Consider the following 25,235-nt stretch of genomic DNA (forward strand, 5'->3'; position numbering starts at 1 on the left):
AAAGGGTTTAAATTAGGGCTGTCAAAATTATCGCGTTAACAGGCGAAAATTAGTTTTTTAAAATTAATCACGTTAAAATATTTGACGCAATTAACGCACATGCCCCACTAAAACAGATTAAAATGACGGCACAGTATCATGGCCACTTGTTACTTGTGTTTTGTCTCCCTCTGCTGGCGCTTTGGTGCAACTGATTTTATGAGCATTGTGTAATTATTGACATCAACAATGGCGAGCTACTAGTTTATTTTTTTGATTGAAAATTTCACAAATTTTATTAAAACGAAAACATTAAGAGGGGTTTTAATATAAAATTTCTATAACTTGTACTAACATTTATCTTTTAAGAACTACAAGTCTTTCTATCCATGGATCGCTTTAACAGAATGTTAATGTTAATGCCATCTTGATTTTTTGTTATAATAAACAAATACAGTACTTATGTACCGTATGTTGAATGTATATATCCAACTTGTGTCTTATCTTTCCATTCCAACAATAACTTACAGAAAAATATGGCATATTTTACAGATGGTTTAAATTGCGATTAATTAGGAGTAATTCATTTTTAAGCTGTGATTAACTCGATTAAAAACTTAAATCGTTTGACAGCCCTAGTTTTAATTAAAGAAAATCAAACTACCAATTAGTGTCTTAAATCAAATACTGTAAAACAAAACCTTTTTTACCAAACGAGTTATCCTTATTATTAGTTCATTTAAAAATATATATATAAGGCGGAAAACACAGACAAGACTGAAAAAGCAGTTTCTGCTCTTGCACTCCTCTTTAAAAGAAAATGCTGTATTTTAAGCCAAAACAACTGTAGTGTTTGATTGAAAAATTTGTCTTTATGCTGCCATAGCAGATTCATCACGCATTAAGCCCCCGAACTATTTTTAATTTGTCCGTTTTACCCTAAAAACCTCCGTTTACAGTTTTCGCACAACCACTTTTGTTTCAACCCAGCCATAAAACGAAGGTAATTAATTATATTTATTAGTAGAGGTGGGAATCTTTGGGCACCTAATGATTCGATTACGATTCAGAGGCTACGATTCGATTATAAATCGATTATTGATGACCCCCCCCCCCCCCCCCCCGCTATTAGCTGCTAATGTTTTGTACATTAGTTACAAAAACTGTAAAAAAATAAATAAATAAAACCTCGCAGGCTTAAATAAACGACGATTTCAGTATCAAGTTAACAGTTAAAAACAATAAATAATATACTCAAATCCCCATTCTGTATCAGCAGCCTTAAACTACATTCAATTAATTTAATGTTGTGAATCAACCGTTAAAGTTGTTAAAATTGCTCCCGTTATTCCATAATTTCCCTTTTGTCTACTTTCGACATGTGAAAGTTTTAAAACAATTTTAAAGATAGATTCAAGTCAATATTTTACTGATTTAGGAGTATTTTGGATAAAAAGTTAATTAGGTTCGCTTGGAAGGTTCGCTACAACAGCCTTGCAGGGAAGTCTACTGCTTTAAGATGGCGGCCGTTTACTAATGCCCGCATCTAGCTGTCTCTACATGTGCTGCTATCGCCACCGAGTCTATTCTACATCTAGTCCTATATAAATATGATATCTACCTTAACATTATGTATTGTGGACGTACTTTGTAGCAGCTTTCGGCAGCAGTCAGGTATGTTGTTTTTTTTTTTTATCCCGCGGCATGAGTTGAGCTAGAGCGCGAGTTGAGCATTGGCATTACCCGAGCGGCCGGGTAATGACAAGCATGATGTTTAGCTACTCTCGCTCTGTTCCTCATTGCGTCCTGAAGACCGCGCGGCGCGCTGAGTGTGTTTTACTTCCGCTTTAGTTGACATATTTCAATAATCGGAATTTGGATGTTTGTGTATCGTTCTCGAATCTTCCACGGCCAAATCGCGAATAATCTAAGAATCGGAAATTTCGCACACCTCTATTTATTAGGGTTGTTCCGATCATGTTTTTTTTTGCTCCCGATCCGATCCCGATTGTTTTAGTTTGAGTATCTGCCGATCCCGATATTTCCCGATCCGATTGCTTTTTTTTTTTTGCTCCCGATTCAATTCCAATCATTCCCGATAATTTTTCCAGATCATATACATTTTGGCAATGCATTAAGAAAAAAATGAATAAAACTCGGACAAATATATACATTCAACATACAGTACATAAGTACTGTATTTGTTTATTATGACAATAAATCCTCAAGATGGCATTTACATTATTAACATTCTTTCTGTGAGAGGGATCCACGGATAGAAAGACTTGTAATTCTTAAAGGATAAATGTGATTGTATATTGTGACTAAATATTGCCATCTAGTGTATTTGTTGAGCTTTCTGTAAATGATAATGCAGCCATTTAACTTCTGCCCAAATGCATGATGGGAAGTGCAACCATGACTGTGCGTAGGGCTACCAATTGATATATCTTCTCTGCATTGGGAAAGAACATGTGGTATTAAGAAAATGATCAACTACTTCCTTTCTTCCCCACATTCCCACATTATATTTAATTGCTGAGAGAGGCATTATAAGGCTTTAGCCACATAAAAAATGGCTCCAAAGGCTGTCATAATTCTCTCTAGTCATTATACGCTGCCTTTTAGCGCTATCTATAGGTATAACGGCGTCTTTATAGATTGGACGCGACAATGCGTGAGTGGGTCGTGCAGCGCATGCGTTAATTACTTAACGTGATTAATTAAAAGAAATTAATTACCGCCATTAAGAAAATGAATTACCGCCGTTAACGCAATAAATTTGATAGTCCTACTTTAAACCAAAACTACTCTGGATGAGTGTAAGACATTTTGTCTGTAACGTTAAATACAATTAGAAAATGATTTAAATAAAAAAATATATATATATACAGTATATTAAAAAAAGGCATGTCCGATATTTTTTTGCCGATTCCGATACTTTTAAAATGACGTGACATCTTTAATATTTATTATTCAAAATGTCTGTCATTTTTAGCTTTGAATCACTGATGTCTAATATTTCGTTTAAAAAAAAAACGACTATAAAAAATTATTCATTTGCATATTTGAAACTTTTGAACAAATTACGTCACAATGAAAAAAATGGTGTCTTCAAAAAAGTCACAGATATCTACCTCATAACTATCGCTTAATTGTATTTTTTTGGTTACTGTCACATTTCCTCCGATATGTTGGACGATAACTAATGGATCCAAACAAAGAACAATTGAAGGGGAAAAAAAACGTTTAAAAGGGTAAATATAGAAAGAAAAAAAGAAAATCTCGACCACTCCTTGATGTCTGCGATTTCTGCATCGCGACCCTTGTTATATTACCATGCTTCACCCATAAAATCACCAAAAAATCCAGCTGTGGCCATTCTCAGCTGTGTCTTGACACTCAGTGATACATGCTACATGAAGTTTTTGGATCGAAACAAGGTAAGTACGCGATAATATCTCATTAAAGTCATGGCGTCTGTAATTCTGCTCTCGCGTGCTCTCACCTCCAGATTGGGTTTTGCTGTTTAGGAAAAAAATATATATTAAAAAAAAAATGCCCTCCTGTTCAAAATTTTTCTTCCCGCAGAAAATTTTAAGCTTACCAATGATGTATCACACATGCATATAGGACAATTTTGAGTTTGGCCAATTGGGGGTCTCAGAGCGGAACTTCAAGCCACCTGAGTTTTTTCTGCCATATATAGGTCAAGATTGTATAAAACACTTCTTCAGCGAAGCTTCCTCTTACTACATGTGATGTGAACACCTAATGCGTATTACTTTATTAAATCAAATACAGTTGTAAGGCTGCAACAACTAATCGATTAAATCGATAAAAATAGATTAATAAATTTGTTGCTAATGAATATGATTATCGTTTTTTGCCGACAGCTGTTAGCAGTCACGTTAGGATCCTTGTTTGTGCGGCTGCGCATGCACCAGTGACTAGAACAGGAGAGAGAGTTCACTGCTACACGCAGTTTGGAGTTGCTAAATCAATAATATTACGAAGTGTTGAGAGTTTGCTTGTCTTGAGTCGTGTGTGTTGTTAGATCCAGTGTGCCTCCATCAGAGGTGAGTAAACGACACCAATTGTGTTTTTTGTATTCTTTGTTAATGACTACTTAGCACAGAGCGCTAAGCTAGTTAGCAATTATGCTAATCAGTGTCTTAACTCTCTGTTTGTATTGTATTTTGGTGATGCATATTAGCACTTGAGTTATTGTTAGATAGTAAGGTTGTTTCATTTCTTTTTATAAAGAAATCACACACATAAACCCATTCATATAACATCTTTAGGGCTGAGTAATCGAGTAATCTATTGATCATCTATTTGGAAAAAGCAAGTAAGTCCGGATGACGAACATTTAATGTGTTGCATAACAAATTTTAGGATATGTTAAAGGAAATAAACAAGTGTTTATCCTTGCAATGATATTTATTTTGGCTTACTAACATGACACTTTCAAAAGAGCATGAGATGCAATTACAAAATAAATTTCTTGAGTGTTTCTTTAAACTATACAGATTTGCACTTTCATTTCACAAGAGCAATAAATGCAATTAAAAATAAATTTAAAATACTTGAGCTTAGACTAAAACCGTATAAAAATGAATAAATAATGATCTAGATACAAAAAAAAGAACAATTGGCTAACTTAAATAGCAAATGTCTGCTAGCTTAAATGCTACAAAATGCCAACTTTTTTTTTCTCGCTTTTGTGCACCTCAATTATTTTTTGGTACGCCGAAAGGGAAGAAGCAAATGTTTGCCCCCCCCCCCCCCCCAACTTTTTGCCGCCACCGTAAATAGTGTCATTTGTCTATAAGTTTTTTTACTGTATAAGCAAACTCTTAATCACATTGTTTCATTGTTAACATTAAAGAAAAATATAGATCAACTTACAATAAAATATAACTTTATTAACATTGATTTTGTTTGCAACAGAAAAATCTTAAAGCGCATCAATTTGCCTGAACAACAAGTCAAACACATTTGGATATGACTAAACTATGACTAAGGCTAGTAAATATTATCGTCCAAAAGACTAAGACGAAAATTAAAAGGTTATAACATGAGGTTATATAAAATTGTGCCCACATTGGGTATCCAAACAAGCGCGAATTTCTGGAATGACAACAACCAAAACAACATTACAGCGCAGACAGGAGATGACTAATGCACCATCTCCCCATTAAGATTGGGACATGCTACCACTAATTACAACAATTACATTCAGCGTAATGGTATGCTGTATTTTTATAACAGTAATTTGTTTCTGTGCCACTCTGTCAAATTACGTGAAACTGCTCTGTGATGAACTGCAAAACAAATTAGATTATTAAAATGATAACCAACTGTGAGCTGTAAACTGCTCTTTTTAGTAATCACAAAAAAAATGGTTTATACATTCAGCATAAGGTGCAACAGACAATCTGTAAGTGGGAACAAAAACACACAAGGCGCATGCACATACACGTGCCAAAAGTCTAGGTGATATTTAAAAAGCCAAGAAGCAGCTTTTTCTGCACTGGTACTTTATCGACGAGAGAAGCTCACACTCCAACCGTTATCATGTTTCGTGCTGTAATTATGCAGCATTGGTTAAAAAAAAAAAAGGAAGGGGTTGTAATTTTATAGTACATTAACTAAAGCCAGTGTGTGTTTATGTTTTTGGCAGATCACTGCGTTGCATCCATCTGCTACTCTGCGTGTCGCAGCTGAAAAAAAGCCCTGAGTCATCCACTAAGTCTAAATCCAAACAGATACTCTGCCCACCAGTCATCAAAATGTAGCTTTGCATAATCATGCATATTTTCACTGCAACTAACGCCGTGCTTCTCGATTATTTTCTGTTACATCCCACCCCTGGAAGATGTAAACATTTCGCGGCCCCCCAACTCTCTGCTGCCACTTTAAATAGTTAATTTTATCAACTGACCTTTTTAATTTATAATTGGACACACTAACGAACTACCTTCAAGTCAAACTGAATTGCGAGCTGAAGTGCAGCCATCAAGACATGATAGAAATTGCCAAAAGTGCTACATACAATTATAACAAGGGTTGTTCCGATCATGTTTTTTTGCTCTTGATCCGATCCCGATCGTTTTAGTTTGAGTATCTGCCGATCCCGATTTTTCCCGATCTGATTGCTTTTTTTGGCTCCCGATTCAATTCCGATCATTCCCGATAATTTTTCCCGATCATATACATTTTGGCAATGCATTAAGAAAAAAATGAATAAAACTCGGACGAATATATACATTCAAGATACAGTACATAAATACTGTATTTGTTTATTATGACAATAAATCCTCAAGATGGCATTTACATTATTAACATTCTTTCTGTGAGAGGGATCCACGGATAAAAAGACTAAGGACTTTGTGTATTGTGACTAAATACTGCCATCTAGTGTATTTGTTGAGCTTTCAGTTCAGATACCGCAGCATGCCCCAAGGCATGATGGGAAAGTGGAACCATGATGGGAAGTAAAACCATGACTGTGAGCCATGCTAACAATGGATATACCATCTATGCTTTAGGAATAAGCTATGATGCAAAGACAATGAATTATAACTATCTTGCTTCCCCGTATTGCTCCTCATGATAATTCTAATTTAAGGGAGAATTTGCAAGGTTTAAATTTATTGAGAGTTGGTTTCATAGAGTTGCCAAAGGTTGCTCTACTCAAATAATGCTGAATATTATATCCCTATGTAGGCAAAGTCGCGTCACATTAGATTGAGTGTGTCAACGAGTGAAAGGGTTGTACAGCGCGAATATTAATAGACTTAAATGCATTCATGTGTCACATTTATCAATCAAGTAAATGCCACTGTTTTCAGGATATTTATTTATGATAAACCTACAATAAGGCTAAACTAAAGTCTCTGTATGAGTGTAACATATTATGTCTGTAACGTTAAATACAATTAGAAAACGATTTAATAATAAAAAAAAATATATATATATATATAAAAGGCATGGCCGATATTTTTTTGCCGATTCTGATACTTTGAAAATGACGTGATCGGACCCGATCGATCGGGACATCTCTAATTATAACAAAAGTCACTGATAAATTTTAGTAATCATGATGGAGCTGAAAATATTGATTGTTCTTTGATTGCACCAGGTTATATGTGACAAAATTACCAATACATTCATATTATTTTAAAAAATGAGTTTTATTTTTGTTTCATATTGCACGCTATATAAAACGGTGTAAGATTAGTCACCAATTTGTAAGAGGCATACGTCACTATTTGTAAGATTGCCAACGGCCTCGGGTTTACAGGTACGAATCAGACTGTTTTTTCCACGTCTTCCACTATAATAAAAGTCACCGTCAAACGCTACGTCATATTTCCTCGTTTTAGCTCTTCATATCTCCAGTGCTCTTTGCTGTGTGCTTGTTTTGTTCAATTTATTTATTTATCTCGGTTAATTCCTTCTATTATCAGATGTTTAGCTCATATACAGTGGGGCAAATAAGTATTTAGTCAACCACTAATTGTGCAAGTTCTCCCATTTGGAAATATTAGAGAGGCCTGTAATTGCCAACATGGGGAAACCTCAACCATGAGAGACAGAATGTGGGAAAAAAAAAAACAGAAAATCACATTGTTTCATTTTTAAAAAATGTATTTGCAAATCATGGTGGAAAATAATTATTTGGTCAATACCAAAAGTTCATCTCAATACTTTGTTATGTACCCTTTGTTGGCAATAACGGAGGCCAAACGTTTTCTGTAACTCTTCACAAACTTTTCACACACTGTTGCTGGTATTTCGTCCCATTCCTCCATGCAGATCTCCTCTAGAGCAGTGATGTTTTGGGGCTGTCGTTGGGCAACATGGACTTTCAACTCCCTCCACAGACTTTTTATGGGGTTGAGATCTGGAGACTTGCTAGGCCACTCCAGGACCTTGAAATGCTTCTTACAAAGCCACTCTTTTGTTGCCCTGGCTGTGTGTTTGGGATCATTGTCATGCTGAAAGACCCAGCCACGTCTCATCTTCAATGCCCTTGCTGATGGAAGGAGATTTTCACTCAAAATCTCTCTATACATGGCCCCATTCATTTTTTCCTTTACACAGATCAGTCGTCCTAGTCCCTATGCAGAAAAACAGCCCCAAAGCTTAATGTTTCCACCCACATGCTTCACAGTGGGTGTGGTGCAATTCAGTATTCTTTTTCCTCCAAACATGAGAACCTGTGTTTCTACCCAGAAGTTCTATTTTGGTTTCATCTGACCATAACACATTCTCCCAGTGCTCTTCTGGATCATCCAAATGCTCTCTAGCGAACCGCAGACGTGCCTGGACGTGTACTTTCTTCAGCAGGGGGACACGTCTGGCAGTGCAGGATTTGGGTCCCTGGCGGCACATTGTGTTACTGATAGTAGCCTTTGTTACTGTGGTCCCGGCTCTCTGTAGGTCATTCACTAGGTTACCCCGTGTGGTTCTGGGATTTTTGCTCACCGTTCTTGTTATCATTTTGAAGCCACGGGGTGAGGAGCAGGGGTCACGTTAACCGAATATTTTCCGTCGTTGACCGGTTTTTTAAAACGGTGACGGAAAAAACTGAAGTCCATCTGTCATTTTGACAGATTGCAATTCACACCCCAGACCACAGGGTGGCGAGTGAGCATATTAATTAGCTATTGTCTCTCTTGATGAATGACGTCGTTGACCTTACTCGGAAAAATGTCAAGGCAACTGAGTGTCCGAATTTTCTTCAAATAGCCCAAAAAAGACGATGGTGTTGATAAAAGAGGTGAAAAACGAGGGACTGATGCAGTGAAGGATGAAGGACAAACAAGCAATCAGCCCTCGGCAACTACTGAGCGAGCAAGCGGCAGCAAGGAGGTCAGGAGGGAGTACAGAGTTCATGCCATGAGAAGTCGTCTGTCCGAGGCAAAAGTCCAAAACCTCATGACAATAGCCTCTGCGGCAATTCCACTTGAGACATTTGATTATGCACAAGCGGGCACGCAATTCAAGTCCATGCGCACCAGGAGGACGGTGTGAGACTGCGTTCAGGCCACAGCAGGTGAACTGTTAATTTCATTGTTCCATATGTAGCCTACTTACTGGGGCCACAGTCAGCTGTTTTTGTCACTGCGGAGAAAAAGTTACATAATCATCTGCTTGATGTGTGATGGCACCGTGTGGATTCTCTGTTAGGCTTGTTCGGACAGAATATTAATTCAAAATGAATGAAAACTAAATACTATTGAATATGCCATTATTATCATTTTCAAAATTTAAGTGACGGGTAAAAATAGATTATGACCGGATTTTTATGACTGTCAGTCAAAATGACAGACAACGAAAAAGTCTAGCGCAACCTCTGGTGAGGAGGGAGTTGAAAGTCCTTGTTGCCCAACGACAGCCCCAAAACATCACTGCTCTGGAGGAGATCTGCATGGGGAATGGCCCAAAATACCAGCAAGAGTGTGTGAAAAGCTTGTGAAGAGTTACAGAAAACGTTTGGCCGCCATTATTGCCAACAAAGGGTACATAACAAAGTATTGAGCTGAACTTTTGGTATTGTCCAAATACTTATTTTCCACCATGATTTGCAAATAAATTATTTAAAAATCAAAAAATGTGACTTTCTGTGTTTTTTTCCCCCACATTCTGTCTCTCATGGTTGAGGTTTACCCATGTTGACTATTACAGGCCTCTCTAATATTTTCAAGTGGGAGAACTTGCACAATTAGTGGTTGACTAAATACTTATTGGCCCCACTGTAAATGTCTTTTCACTGCATAAAAGCATGACACAACTCAAGCCCCAGTGCCTAAGACAATGTGATGCAAAAGTGTTAATCAAAGTGAACACAACTTGACACTGTTCTAGCAGGCAGTGATAGAAATGTGCACACTTGTGCAAACGCCACCAGGCCTCCGGTGTAGTTGCCCCAGACAATCGGCCTACCTGACTTCCCAACATGGCTGTCTACCGAGGGAGATTTTCTCATCAAAGCAGCCTCTAAGCACATGACGCACAATATATACGATAAAACTCAGTACAGTGGAAGGTCAGTGATAACATCGAAAACAGGGCCGGGCGATAACACTATAAAAAAAATGTCCATTGACTGCTTGTTTGCCTTAAAGTAATTGAAGAAAGTAATAATTTGACAATAGTGCTGCAACGATTAATCGATTAACTCGAGTAATTCGATTAGAAAAAAAATGATTCGAATGAAATTTTGCTGCTTCGAGTATTGCAGTATTATAAAGTGGCGTTGTAATGGTTTGTTTTGAAAGTGTTTGCATTTAGTTTTATTAATTTAGGTGGATATACTGCCCTCTAGTAGCGACAGTGAATATGACATAACTCATTTCACATGGCTGAATCCAGTTGCTCCCTGTTAAGACCAACATAAGCTAGGTTTTTGTTAGAGCTAATGGTTTTTTAATGGATTCGTAATTCAGTTCATTGGTATATCTAGCCCTTTTTTGTGGGAATATGTCTTTGAACCATTTGTTAAGAGTAGGGCTGTCAAACGATTACAATTTTTTATCGAGTTAATTACAGCTTAAAAATTAATTAATCGTAATTAATCGCAATTAATCGCAATTCAAAGCATCTATAAAATATGCCATATATTTCTGTAAATTATTGTTGGAATGGAAAGATAAGACACAAGATGGATATATACATTCAACATACGGTACATAAGGACTGTATTTGTTTATTATAACAATAAATCAACAAGATGGCATTAACATTATTAACATTCTGTTAAAGCGATCCATGGGTAGAAAGGCTTGTAGTTCTTAAAAGATAAATGTTAGTACAAATTATAGAAATTTTGTATTAAAACCCCTCTTAATGTTTTCGTTGTAATAAAATTTGCAAAATTTTCAATAAAAAAATAAACTAGTAGCCTGCCATTGTTGATGCCAATAATTACTTACACAATGCTCATGGGTGCTGAAGCCTATAAAATCAGTCGCACCCAAGCACCAGCAGAGGGCGGCAAAACTCCATAAAACACAATTAACAAGTAGGCATTTCACTGTACTGTCATTTAAATCTGTCTGAGCGGGGCATGTGTGTTAATTGCGTCAAACATTTTAACGTGATTAATTAAAAAAATTAATTACCACCCGTTAACGTGATAATTTTGACAGCCCTAGTTAAGAGCATTGTTGAAAAAAAAAAGTTAGCATTTTATAGCATTTAAGCTAGCGGACTTTTGCTATGTAAGTTAGGCAATTGTTCTTTTGTTGTAATTAAATCCTTTTATTAAATTTATTTATTTATTTTTTCTACCTTTTAAGGCTTAGCTCAGGCATTTTACATTTCTATGTTCCCTATTTGATTATTCGAACTAACTAGTTCATCGATTACTAAAATAATCGATAGCTGCAGCCCTATTTGAGAACACTTGCGGATTTTGGTAAACAAGTGTGCAGCCATGTTGTTAGTGTAAAACGACATTTGAACAACTGTTAAAAAAAAAATGTCTCGGCCAGTAAACGCTTATAAATCGCCCAGCCCTAACTGAATTTAGCCTAATTCTGCGCGGTCGTTCACCTTTGGTGGGCCCTCGACGTGAGCTCATAGCCTGCTGCTCCTCAGACACGTTAAGCCGGCGGACCACATCGGCCAGAGCGGATTTGAGCAGCTGGATTTCATCCTCCTGCATTTGGACCCTCTGCTCCAGGGACGCGATGCGGTCGGTGATCTCCATGCTGCTGGAGGCGGATGCGCTGTCATCTGAGAAAACAAGACGGGCTGCTGTCATAGACACTCAGAGCAGATCAGGACAGTAAAAGTTTGAAGGGGTGATTACTAGTTGTGGGAACCTCTGGGTACCTCATGATACGATGTGCGAAACAAGCCTCACGATAACGATGGTTTCACGATATGGAGATACAACATTTACCGATACATGTGTCAGGAAATCATTCTCCAATTCGAGAAATTAGCCGCGACTGCGTTGGCATCATAGTTCGCAATATTTACGTAAAATAAATGCTAACAGAACGTTTTTTTTTTTTTCGCTTTTAATCAAGAATCGAGACTGTTTTAAGTCCATACCTATAAAGAATTCAGGGATTTAAGCATTTGTTCACAAGAATTTTCACCGGAAAAGCTCTGTTTACATCAGGCGGTCGCTAGCTACATTCACTTACATTACAGACTAGCATTGTACTTTGACAAATTTATGTAAAATAAATGCTAACTGCACATTTTTTTTTTGCTTTTTTTTTTTGCTTTCAACCAATGATCGAGACTGATTTACGTCCATATCTATAAAGAATTGGGGGATTTAAGCATTTATTCGGAAGAATTTTCACCGGAAAAGCTCTGTTTACATCTGGCGGCTGCTAGCTACGTACATTTACTAACAGACTAGCATTGTACTTCAACATATTTACGTAAAATATACGCTAACTGCACGTTTTTTTATTTACTTTTTTGCTGTTAACCAAGAATTGAGACTGTTTTATGTTCATATCAATCAAGAATTCAGGGATTTAAGCATTTATTCAAAAGAATTTTCGACGGAAAAAGCTCTTTGTCTGCGAGTCCACTCGGTCAACTTTGATGGCCTTGCCAACAATTCAGGCGCCCTATTTATCGTCCCAGCGCCCCGTGTCCCGTCAATACATTATGAAGTCTATGTATATCCACAAATTCCTCCCTTGAACTCAATAAAAAATCAAATTCAGGGTGTAAATCACCAATTTCACGAGGATATGACGTAATACACTGGAGATTCTTTCGAAGAAAAATGCAATATTTGCCTCTATCACAAAATCTGCCCCGATTCGATTTGATTCAAATGCCTTTGATGAACCTAATATGATTTACACATACTGTATTGAACACAATCAGTTACATTTGACCAAAATCAATAAAAAATACGAAACAATGATGTCTCATTTTGCAATTTTTCTGCTGAAAGTTTCAGACATTTGTGTGAAAGCCATTCTTTTTAACAAAACGACAAAGCTGATAACGATGTTGATTAATGTTTTTTGTGCTTAACCAATCGATATATTGACCCAGATCAGTCGTTATCCCCAGTATAAGACATAGGACATTCACCAGATGCGTTGTGCCTAGTCAACATGCAGTTTGGTAAATTTGGTTTTGCGTGTCCATAATTTTACTTCCATTAAATGACAACATAGCAAACATTTAATATTTTATTGTATATTTGGTTCATGAAGATGAAAACAATAACAGATGGGGAGCCAAAATAGGCAGCAAGGGTAAAATAAACATTCAAAATACATCTCAAACAAACATTATACACAATTGCCACCTCGGAACACACAACCGCACACAGACGATGACTTTGATCAAATATACATGTAAATCACTGCTATGTTTTCCCAGCAGACTTGGAATAACAGTCAGATGAATAATGCATCGGTTGCATCGGACATCTGCGACATGTGCGCCCTCCGAGGATTTGCCTTTTAACCAGACAGTCTGCTCAGATGATGGAAATGCAAAGGAGCTTTTGACTTGTGTAAATAATGTTGTCAAGCACTTAAATAAAACATAAGAAATGCCACATGGATATAATATGTGGATCTGATTCTGATGTTATTCCATGTATTTTCTTAAAGTCCTAGTCCTCTTAAGGGTGGCGAGTAAGCCGGAGCTTAATTTAGCTGATTTAGCCGACACCCCTGACTGGTCGCCAATCACATTCCGCACAACTCATTTAGAAAATTTAATTAGAAAAAAACCCTACAATTTAATTCCTAGATATTAATGCCTCAATAAATTCATTTTCTGTTGTCTAAAGCTTAAGCTAGTGCTTTTCAACCATTGTGCGGCACACAAGTGTGCCGTGGAAAATCATCCACTTTCACCTAAAAATGTTAAAAATACTTGTTGAAAATGAATCCGCAAATGTGTCGTTGCCGAGTTTCTGTGCTCTTCAATGGTCATTAATCATGCAATACTCTTCCATATCAGTAGGTGTCAATAGGGTTAGCTAATAGGTACAGTGGTATGAAAAAAATATCTGAACCTTTAGGAATTTCTCACATTACTGCATGAAATCACCATCAAATGGGATCTGACCTTTGTCAAAATAACACAGGTGAAAAAACAGTGTTTGATTTAACTAAAATAACCCAAACATTTATAGGTTTTCATAATTTAATGATGATAGCATGCAAACAATGACAGAAGGGGGAAAATAAGTAAGTAAACCCTTTGCCTAAGGAAACTTAAAGAGCAATTGAAACCAATTTTTACCAGACAATTTAAGTCAGGTGTGTGCCCAATCACTGATGACTGGTTTCATGCTGCCCACTATAAAACACACACCTGGTAAGAATTGTTTTGATAAGAAGCATTGTCTGATATGCATCATGGCTAGGTCAAATGAGCTGTCAGAAGACCTGCGATCAAGAATTGTTGATTTGTATGAAGCTGGGAAAGGATACAAAACCATCTCTAAGTCTGGATGTCCATCAATCGACAGTCAGAGAAATTGTCTACAAATGGAGAGAGTTTGGCAGTGTTTCTCTCCCAAGGAGTGGCTGTCCACCAAAGATGACGCCACAGTTCAGCACAGAATACTCGGAGAGGTAAAAAAAGAACCCTAGAGTGTCTGCTAAAGACTTACAGAAAACACTGGCACAGTCCAATATCTCTGTGGACACATCAATTATATGTAAAACTATGGCCAAGAATGGTGTTCATGAGAGGACTCCACGGAGGAAGCCACTGCTGTCGAAAAAAACATTGGTGCGCGTTTAATGTTTGCAAAAAGGCACTTGGACACTCCACAGAAGTTTTGGCAAAATATTTTGTGAACTGATTAAACCAAAGTTGAATTGCTTGGGAATAACACACAAAGTCATGTGTGGAGGAAAAATGGAACAGCTCACCAACATCAACACCTCATCCCCACCGTGAAGCATGGTGGAGGGAGCATCATGATTTGAGGCTGTTTTGCTACTTCAGGGCCTGGACAACTTGCAACCACTAATGGAAGAATGAATTCAGAAGTTTGTCAGTAAAGTTTTGCAGGAAAACCCAAGGCCGTCTGTCAGACAGTTGAAGCTAAACAGAGGATGGGTGCTGCCACAAGACAGTTATCCAAAACACTGAAGTAATTATCCCAGATTTGACATAATACAAAACACGATGTTTATTCACTTCCTCGTAAGTCCAATGGTCCCACAGTTGTCGCACACTTGTTTTGGACTCTCGGGGTGAACAGGAACTTTCTGACACCCAAAAAGGCTCACACCCCTCTCCCTGGTGCAGCTACAGAAGCCTGCAGCCGTTTGGCTGGCGTGATGCGAAAAATAAACCAATTAATCCGCATAATCAGCTGAATCCACAGTTCAACTGCATGCTATAGAGCAATGCTGTATTGTGAGATGCTGACCCAGGTGACGTCACATTTGCATTCCTCCTAAACCCGAGACTGGAGGCGGAAGTCATTTTCATGGCGCGGGATTCAAAAATTTAATATATACAGTGTGGCAAATAAGTATTTAGTCAACCACCAATTGTGCAAGTTCTCCTACTTGAAAAGATTAGAGAGGCCTGTAATTGTCAACATGGGTAAACATCAACCATGAGAGACAGAATGTGAAAAAAAAAACCAAAAAACAAAAAAAAACAGAAAATCACATTGTTTGATTTTTAAAGAATTTTATTTGCAAATCATGGTGGTTCTTGTTATCATTTTGACGCCACGGGGCGAGATCTTGCATGGAGCCCCAGATCGAGCGAGATTATCAGTGGTCTTGTATGTCTTCCATTTTCTAATAATTGCTCCCACAGTTGATTTCTTTACACCAAGCGAAGAGTGAAGAGTTACAGAAAACGTTTGGCCTCCGTTATTGCCAACAAAGGGCACATAACAAAGTATTGAGATGAACTTTTGGTATTGTCCAAATACTTATTTTCCACCATGATTTGCAAATAAATTCTTTAAAAATCAAACAATGTGATTTTCAGGTTTTTTTTCCACATTCTGTCTCTCATGGTTGAGGTTTACCCATGTTGACAATTACAGGCCTCTCTAATATTTTCAAATGGGAGAACTTGCACAATTACTGGTTGACTAAATCCTTATTGGCCCCACTGTATATGTGTCTTATAAAATAAAAACGCAAAAGACGTATAAATAAGTTTCTGGGACAATTAAGCATTTTAAAATAGAATGTATTTATACGTTTCTGGGAGCAAATGAGTTAATATACTTAATGTTCAAATATTGCAATTTAAATTTACTAATAAAATCCAGACATTAATTTTGGAAGTTTTTAAAATGTTTCTTGAACAGTTTTTGAAAACAAAGGTTTGAATCAAATGGTGTATCAACTGAACCAATACTCATGAAAGTGTAAAGCAATACGGATTTATTTTGCATTGATCATCTATCCTATCAATTAATTAGGCTTATATCCATGAGAAACGTAGCCCTGACCTCCGTTCACCCAATCTGTTTGGTCTTATTAATGCAGCAAAAAGTGTACATGCAGGTTATATCGTCCCTACCAATGTTGAGACCAAACCTACGCCCCTGACAGCGTGGATTATAAATTAATCCCAAATAATTAGCTTTCTCCATCCTTCATCCTTGCAAATATGGTTATCGTAAATTTTTACGTTGAAACAAAAATTTTTATGTTGCACAAAGTACCCACTTCAAAATAAAATGCTTTGAACATAGCATCCGAAATCACATTCAATTAACTTTAAACAATCTATAAACTCAAATTCACAAATTCCGACTAAGAATTTCTCTCCTGTATGTGCTCTATCTTTGAATCATCTTCCTTTGCTAAAAATAAAAACGTGCTCACCTGATGTGCGCTCTTTGAAGCGATGCTTCTTCATTTTCATTTGAGAATATGACTTTCCCAGCATAAAGCTCCTACTGATATCTGCCCCCTTCAGTGCCCGGCAAAGAGGCACAATAGCATCACTTTTGGATGGTACAAAGATGGCTTGTCACTCGAGCGTCAACCCCTGACACCTGGCCGTCAACCATCAAGCATGACACACAATCACGTTAACAAAATCCAAAGCAAAGAATTGGACACGTGTTCCCAAGGTTAGGGCCGGATGTATAAATATCTTTTGCAGAGGGTCGCCATCAGTGACGTGTCACTTTGCATTTAACAAAAGAATCCATCAGCCTGCACTCTGAGACACCAGTGTCTCTCTTCCAATCCAATGAACCTACATTAATACACCGCACCCAACCAAGCTCACTGCAGTGCTGCTTGAATACGTCATTTCTCTCAGTCTGATCTTTTCTTGAAATACAACCAGGGCTCAAATATATCAACTTGCATCATTATTTGATATAGTACAAATTGTAAAATGCTTTTCTTTACCCCTGTAGTTACATTCATGGAGGAAAATGTGGGAAAAAGCACTTGGCACATCCATCTTCTCATCCCAGAACAAACAAAGAAGCACTTTCCTGAGTCATGCACTGACCTCACGCTCATCAATAATTGAATTGTGGATTGTGGACATGTGTTCGAACCCATTTCCCCTCTCAGCGTTCTCAGTAGCAACAACAAAGGACTACAATGTCTTTACGGTTAAATGATGTGGTAACGCGCAGGAGATACTTTCGTATTTTGGTTTATACTCATGGCATTTTAGGACACCTGATTATTACAGTAAGTGTTGTTACATCATATTTGAATTAGGGGTGAGAACCTCTGGGTACACTCAAAAAATTAAACATAGTATTAATTCAAGAATCTTATTTCAAGTGGTTACACACAACTGCTTGAAGTAACTATTATGTTTTGTAGTTAAATAATGAATAGCTAATTTGGCTAACACTTGGTAACTTTTCAGTTTTGGTCGATTTTGGCGACGCCGGTGGACGAAAGCGGTAGTCTTTTGCCTTAAGGAAGACTGCGTTTCCCATGAGGTCAAACGCACACCCGCAATGTTGTAATCAGGGCCGGCCCAGCCAATACGCAGACTATGCAGCTGCTTAGGGCCCCTGACCACTAGGGGGCCCCCAATCTGGCAATTTTTAAATTCATATTCTATTTTGTTTACTACAGTTTGCTTTATTTGACTTTTGTGAGTTTTGATACTTGATTACAAGCTTAAAAAAAAAAGTTCTTCCTTAACTTCTTTCTTTCCTCTTTTAGAAAAAGGTTTGGCGCTATCTACTGTAAGTACTGACAATCATTTGGGGTGAGAAGTTTGAAGTATGCAGTGCAACAAAATCTGATTAATATACAAAATATGGACTTATGGGTTGGATTGCATGTATGGGTTTCACAGTACACTGTGACTAAATGGTGGGCCAAAAATATGGGCCCCTTCGCATTATTTTGCTTGGGGCCCCAAAATGGCCTGGGGCGGCCCTGGTCGTAATATAATCAATCAATCAAAAATCAATCTCCCGGCCACCTGCAGATGGATAAAACAATGTTTCCAGTGGCTGTGTGAAGGATGAATAGCAGTAAGGTAATGAATCCAGTTAGGGCTAAACAATAGCATATGACGGTTAGCAACCGTGGATTAGTGTGGCTAACACCCCCCAACCCCAGGGGCGGAGTGGGGGGTGTCACACCAGCGAGTGAATGCTGTGTCAATGTTTATCCTGTATATCCTTGTAACCTCACTTTTTTTCCCCTTCTCAGACTAAACTTTTTGTCTCTTTTGTTGCTATGCCTTCTTTGCAGAATTTGCGTGAAAGGGACACTGTGTCACGCCTCAAGCAGGGGGCCTGCCCACATCAACAGGAGTTATTCTCAAACACACGCACGCGGCGATCTAACGCCGGATTTAGGTTGAAAAAGTACGAAAGCCGCACCGGATACAAACAGGAAGAATCGTCTCAGGAGTGATTTGTTCGAGGATTCAAGGTAATTATTAGATTTTTCATACAATGCATGCATTTAAAAAAAATAAATAAATAAACATTTTTAAATCAATGGGAGAAATTAGCCACTACGGCAATGGCGTTATAATTCGCAATATTTACATAAAATAAATGCTAACTGCACATTTTTTTTTTTTTTGCTTTTAACCAAGAATGGTGACTGTTTTACATCCATATCTATAAAGAATTCAGGGATTTAAGCATTTATTCCCAAGGATTTTCAACGGAAAAAGCTCTTTGATGATAAGGCGCTACAGTGGCTTAAATACTAGCAGCACATTCGACATATTTACGTAAAATAAATGCTAGCTGCCCGTTTTTTGTTGTTGTTTTTTTTTTTGCTTTTAACCAAGAATCGAGAATGTTTTACGTCTGTATCTATTAAGAATTCAGGGATTTAAGCATTTATTCAGAAAAAAATTCAATGTAAAAGGCTCTTTGTGGTGATAAGGCGGTGCCACGGTGGCTTAAAGACTAGCAGCACATTCGAAATATTTACGTAAAATAAATGCTAACTGCCCGTTTTTTTGTGTGTGTGTGCTTTTAACCAAGAACTGAGACTGTTTTACATCCACATCTATAAAGCATTCACGGATTTAAGCATTTATTCACAAGAATTTTCAACGGAAAAAGCTCTTTGTGTTTTCATTCGGTCAGCTTTGACGGATATAGGCCTCCTATTAATTGGTCCCGTCAATATCATTATGAAGTCTATGGGGGAAGTGACACACATAACGTAAAAGCAGTCAGCAAATTTGTAGGGTTTTTTGTGTGGCAGGGTTCCTGCTCCCCTCATCAAAGTTAGTTAGTGCCAATGAAAGCAATATAGATCCCACTCATGATATAAAAGAGGTGTCATTCAAATAGTTGTCAGTCAACATATCATCACAAATGCTATGAAAATATTTTATAAAGTCTGAAAAGTTACCTAGTGTTGCTTTAACAGAGACACTATTCTAATGGAAGAATTCTTTCCTTTTTTTTTCAAACAGTGACAGTGTTTTAAACAATATATCGATTCTTGGCGGGAGCACATCGATAAACTTTTGGGATACAAAGTATCAGGATATATCACCATTTTGATATTTTGTCACACTTGAATTCAAATATAATAGCAAGACTTACTACAACATTCGAAATGTAAAAGGAAAATAAGACCATGGGGGAATAAAACAGCGTTGGACAAACTGAAAACACTATTTCCTGTTTTCTAGTCACAGGAAGGCACTGAAATCCTCCTTTACTGTAACTCGTAGCAGGAGGTCTTAATTCTGACTAGGCAAAGTTTATCCATCAGTTCAGACATTGCATTGTAATTAAATGGTGAATAATTCCTGACATCATTTGCTGTTTTTACAAGACAGCAACACAACAAGGATTTTGGAAACAACAGTTCAGGGCAATATGCATATAGAATGTGTTCACATTTTGGATATACAGCTCTCACAGCATATCACAATAGAGCTCATTTCTAGTCCCATTTTTAGTAAGAAATAAAGTCATATGCTGCCACATGCTAGGGACTTTTTATCATAAGATAGATTGATATGTGTCATATTTTATTGGTTGACTTCATTTTATACATGCGTGACGAAAAATGTTAACCATATAGTGTAACTTGGCGTCCACATATGTAGAAATCACATGTTGAATCAGGTAAGTCACAATATTTATTTGGTACAGTGAATGCCAGATCTCAAGTATAATTATAGATTTATCTATTTTTTTTCCAATGAATGAATACTCCAAGAATAGGGATTCTCGATCGCATTTTTTTTTGCACCCGAGTCCGAGTCACCTGATATTGAGAATCTGATCTGCTGATACTGGAGAAGAAGAAAAAAAAAAGTTCCAAACATGTTATAGTAGTAGTACTGTACTGTTAACAGTACTTTCTCTTCCGCTTTTTCTGGGGATATTGCAGAGAATAAAACTTATATATTTTTGTTTCGCTTGGCAATGCCGTTGTATTTCTGGATTATTCTGGATATCTAGCGCATTTGCTCCCGGGCCGCAGAGAAATAATGAATAATTTGTTAACGACCGCAATCTGGCCTGTGCCTCTATACTAATCTGAGTAGAGATGTGTGTACGTCGCCCTCTAGTGGTTGGCTGTCCTTTCTGGGGTGTTTGCAGCCCAGCATCAGTCAATGTAAACAGTAACGTTAGCTGCTGTTGACTGTGTTCGGCGATGTATTTGGACTGCTTTTTTTATGGGGAAAATGCCACATGCTGAGCCAGAAGAGGAGTTTACAACCAAAGTCTATTCTGCATAATATGTGGCTAAAAGCTAGCAAACGAGGCAACTAAAGTGAATGCACTGAGAGCATCATACCTCGTGGGGAACCGTATTGCTAAAGCCAAGAAACCTTTTCATGATTGGAGATAACTCATTATGCTTGCAACCAAGGATATTTGCCATCAAGTTTTAAGAGAGTCCTCTGATTAAAAAACAACAAAAAAAGTTGATTCAGTGTATGGCGAGGTACATTTTCCCTGCTGTCGTGCTGACGATTACTGTAATTTCCTGTGGAAAAATAGCCCATGTCACACCTGTCAGTGGTGTAAAAAATGTTAGGGACCACTGCTATGAAGCGCTGAAGAATGACAAGTTAGAGGTGTATTCGTCAGTACATCTCCCTGCTCATTCATCAAGTAATGTTTTATCGTGAAGAACACCCAACAGATGTGTATTAGCTAAATCTCTGGGCTTCCCAACGACTCCTGCTGGACAGCAGCTTAAGAGCTATTTACAGACAAGACGAGGCCCACAGGAAGGAAATGCGCAAGAGTTAACCTTGGTGGGCAAATAAATACCAATGGTGATCTTGGTGTCTGGAGGTTGTTTTTATGTCAGAATCTGACTTGGGAGACAAGTGGATGAAGAGGTCATAAAGAGAAGAGAGCCAGAATGACTCCCATGTGGCTTCTATACTGACCTATATGAGCTTGTTAAAGTCTCTCTTCCTTCCACTGGCTGCATCCTTCTTGGAGTCAGACTAAGGGCAAACTGACAGCGAGTGCCTCACCTAGCTAGAGATGAACAACAACACACTTGAAGAGATTCGTCAAAATTGGGTGAAGTGTAACATAAAGATAACCGGCGTGTATCCATCTGCCTTTACCGTTTATAGGTAGTACGTAGTAATATTAAGCCACTTTTATGTCTTTAAGTTTTAATATCAAGCTAAAAAAATTCAAAAAAGGTAGTTGAACAGGGAGGTTTGTAGAGTGGAGCAGATCAACGTTTAGAACAGACTGAGTGGTTTGCTCCGCAAAAGGAGAAATACCGTAATTTTCAGACTACAAACTGTTACTTTTTTGTCTAATTTTGAATCCTGCGGGTTATAGTCCAGTGCTGCTTATTTGTTGATTTATTTGGTTTAATAGGTAACACTTAATTTAACAGTGGTGTCATAAGACTGCCATAAGACAGTCATAATCATGACACTGTAATGGGCATTAATAATGAATGCTTATGACGGGCTATTTAAAATTATCGCGTTAACGGGCGGTAATTAATTTTTAAAATTAATCACATTAAAATATTTGACGCAATTAAAGCACAAGCCCCGGTCAAACATTAAAATGACAGCACAGTGAAATGTGTACTTGTTGTGTTTTTCGGAGTTTTGTCGCCCTCTGCTGGCGCTTGGGTGCGACTGATTTTATAGGCTTCAGCACCCATGAGCATTGTGTAAGTAATTATTGGCATCAACAATGGCGGGCTACTAGTTTATGTTTATTTTTTGATTGAAAATTTTACAAATTTTATTAAAACGAAAACATTAAGAGGGTTTTTAATATAAAATTTCTATAACTTGTATTAACATTTATCTTAATAACTACAAGTCTTTCAATCCATGGATCGCTTGAACAGAATGTTAATAATGGTAATGCCATCTTGTTGATTTATTGTTATGTTGAATGTATATATCCATCTTGTGTCTTATCTTTCCATTCCAACAATAATTTACGGAAAGATATGGCATATTTTATAGATGGTTAGAATTGCGATTAATTACGATTAATTAATTTTAAAGCTGTAATTAACTCGATTAAAAATTTTGATTGTTTGACACCCCTACTTATGAAAGATGCCATTAGGTGTCATCCGGCAAATTACGTCACTAACGCTATTTATGTGTCCAGCTCAGCTCTTTTACATCGATTCAAAAGTGAGATAATTTGCCAGATGACACTAAGTGACATCTGTCATAAGCTTTCATTAATGCTCATAGCAGTGTCATTTCATAATTATGATGGTCTTATGGCGCCACCGTCAAATCAAGTGTTACCAAATACCATAACTAGCAATTAATGAAACAACTGGAACAGTAACTGAAGAAATAATTAGCACAGAACATTAATTTTGTTTGTTATTTACTTCTGTAGTGCTGCAATGCATGCTCGGAGGCACGTTGGACGACAACAGTGTTGACAGCAGGTGTCGGCAGAGGTTGACCGTCTACCCCAAGGGAGCAGTGATGGCCAAATGAAGCTTCTTGAAGCAATGAAGCTTTGCAGCCAAATAGTTCAATGCTTCATTATAGACTTCATAATGTATTGACGGGACACGGGGCGCAGGGCCAATTCATAGGGGGCCTATCTCCGTCAATGCTGACCGAGTGGAAACACAGACAAAGAAAAATGAAGGGAGAAAGGGAGCATTGATGGCCAAATGAAGTTTCTTGAAGCAATGAAGTTTTGCAGCCAAATAGTTTAATGCTTCATTATAGACTTCATAATGTATTGACTGGACATGGGGTCAATTCATATGGGCCTATCTCCATCAATGCTGACCGAGTGGAAACACAGACAATGAAAAATGAAAATTCTTGTGAATAATTGCTTAATCCCTGAATTTTTTATAGATATGGACGTAAAAACAGTTTTGATTCTTGGCTGAAAGGGGAAAAAAAAAAAAAAAGGTAGCATTTATTTTACATAAATATTGCAAACTATGAGGCTAGTCAGTAAGAAAATTAGCGGCCGCCATATATAAACAAAGAGCTTTTTCCGTAGAAAATTCTTTGTGAAGTATAATGCCAATGTTGTAGCGGCAAATTTCTCCCATTGATTTTTTTCACGTTTCAAAATGCATGGATGGTATGAAAAATATAATTGTTACTTTGACTCCTCGAACAAATCAATCCTGAGACAAGCCTTCTGTTTGTATACAGTACAGCTTTCGTACTTTTCCGACCTAAATCTGGTGTTAGATCACTGCATGTGACCGACTGCTAATAAATGAAGCGGAGTGTTGGACGGCCCCCTCCGAGAAGGCGTGACGCAGTGAATGGGGCAATACATTATGAAGTCTATGACTTCATGGTGGTTCATTTTGTCTTATGATGCAACTGTCATATAAAGTGTTACCAAATATCAGAACTAGCAATTAATAAAACAACTGGAACACTAACTGAAGGAATAATTAGCACAGAACATGGATTTTGATTGTCATCTACATTTGTAGCGCTGCAACTGGTTTGCTCAGTGGAAGGTTGACTCGCATTATGACAAAGTCGGTTGACGTGGAGTCAAATGTTGACTTGTTTAAAAACTAGAAATGTGAATTTGAACAGGATTTTGTTGAGATATTGCTTTGCTAGCGTAGCTTTGTGAGTTTTGAATTTGAAAAAAAATTGCGTTATTTTCTAATGCGAAAGTTGGTACTTTTAGCATGGTTAAGAAACACTGCTCCAAAGTTAAAAAAAAAAAAATGCCTGCTATTGACAGAGATAGACGTGCAGGTTGTTTTAAAACTAGGAGGACTGGCTGTGAAAACTAATCTTTCAGTGCCATTAATGGCGCTAGGCGCCCATTTTTGACAGTCACAATGGACTGGATGTCAAGCTAGTTAAATTAGGATTTAAAAGGTATTGAACAACCTTCGATTTAAATGCTACTATATGCACAACTCAACCTTACAATAATTACAAACGTGACAATGTGGAAATAAACAAAAGACATTGGTCTTACTGCTGTGTGCCCATTTAAGAGGAGGTTCAGACCTCTGAGGCATAAGTCAAGCTTGGCAGTGGCTCCAGGCACCAACACAAATGTCTCTGTCAAACGCAACCTTTTGCCCAGATGAAACAAGCCTTTGTCCTCAAGTAACAAACAACCGAGAACGAGAGACGACACATTTGTTCCGTTTGCTTGAACTGGTGTTTGTTCCATCCACTTAGTCTGTTGTTAGGGGGGAAAAAGCTTCCAGTGCCAGACACTGTCAGCACATTGAACATCAGCCAGCAGTACTTCCACCATCTGGAAGGTTAAGAACATACAGTGGATGGTGATGCTGGGTGCACACATTCTTGTTACGCAGATTTTAAACATACTGTGCTGGTCGACTATTAAC

General features: G+C 37.6%; 2 protein-coding genes across 8 annotated transcripts in view; both read right to left on the reverse strand.

Annotated features, from left to right (window-relative positions):
* The window catches only part of evla (Enah/Vasp-like a), a 228,790-nt gene that overhangs the window by 143,561 nt on the left and 59,994 nt on the right, over window positions 1-25,235 (reverse strand). The window lies entirely within an intron of this gene.
* Window positions 1-25,235, reverse strand: part of eml1 (EMAP like 1) — a 135,314-nt gene that overhangs the window by 51,349 nt on the left and 58,730 nt on the right. For 4 of the 7 annotated variants that reach the window (XM_057859982.1, XM_057859979.1, XM_057859976.1 and 1 more), the window contains exons 2-3: window positions 11,548-11,730; window positions 9,937-9,990 (exon numbers count right to left, since the gene is read on the reverse strand). In XM_057859982.1, coding sequence (XP_057715965.1) covers window positions 9,937-9,990; window positions 11,548-11,730 — 237 coding nt within the window. Of the gene's footprint in view, window positions 1-9,936; window positions 9,991-11,547; window positions 11,731-16,811; window positions 17,250-25,235 lie in introns of those variants that run through there. The other 3 variants (XM_057859980.1, XM_057859981.1, XM_057859977.1) reach the window with 2 other exon arrangements.

Source organism: Corythoichthys intestinalis, chromosome 15 (genome assembly GCF_030265065.1).
Source record: "Corythoichthys intestinalis isolate RoL2023-P3 chromosome 15, ASM3026506v1, whole genome shotgun sequence".
NCBI classification, from domain to species: Eukaryota; Metazoa; Chordata; class Actinopteri; order Syngnathiformes; family Syngnathidae; genus Corythoichthys; species Corythoichthys intestinalis.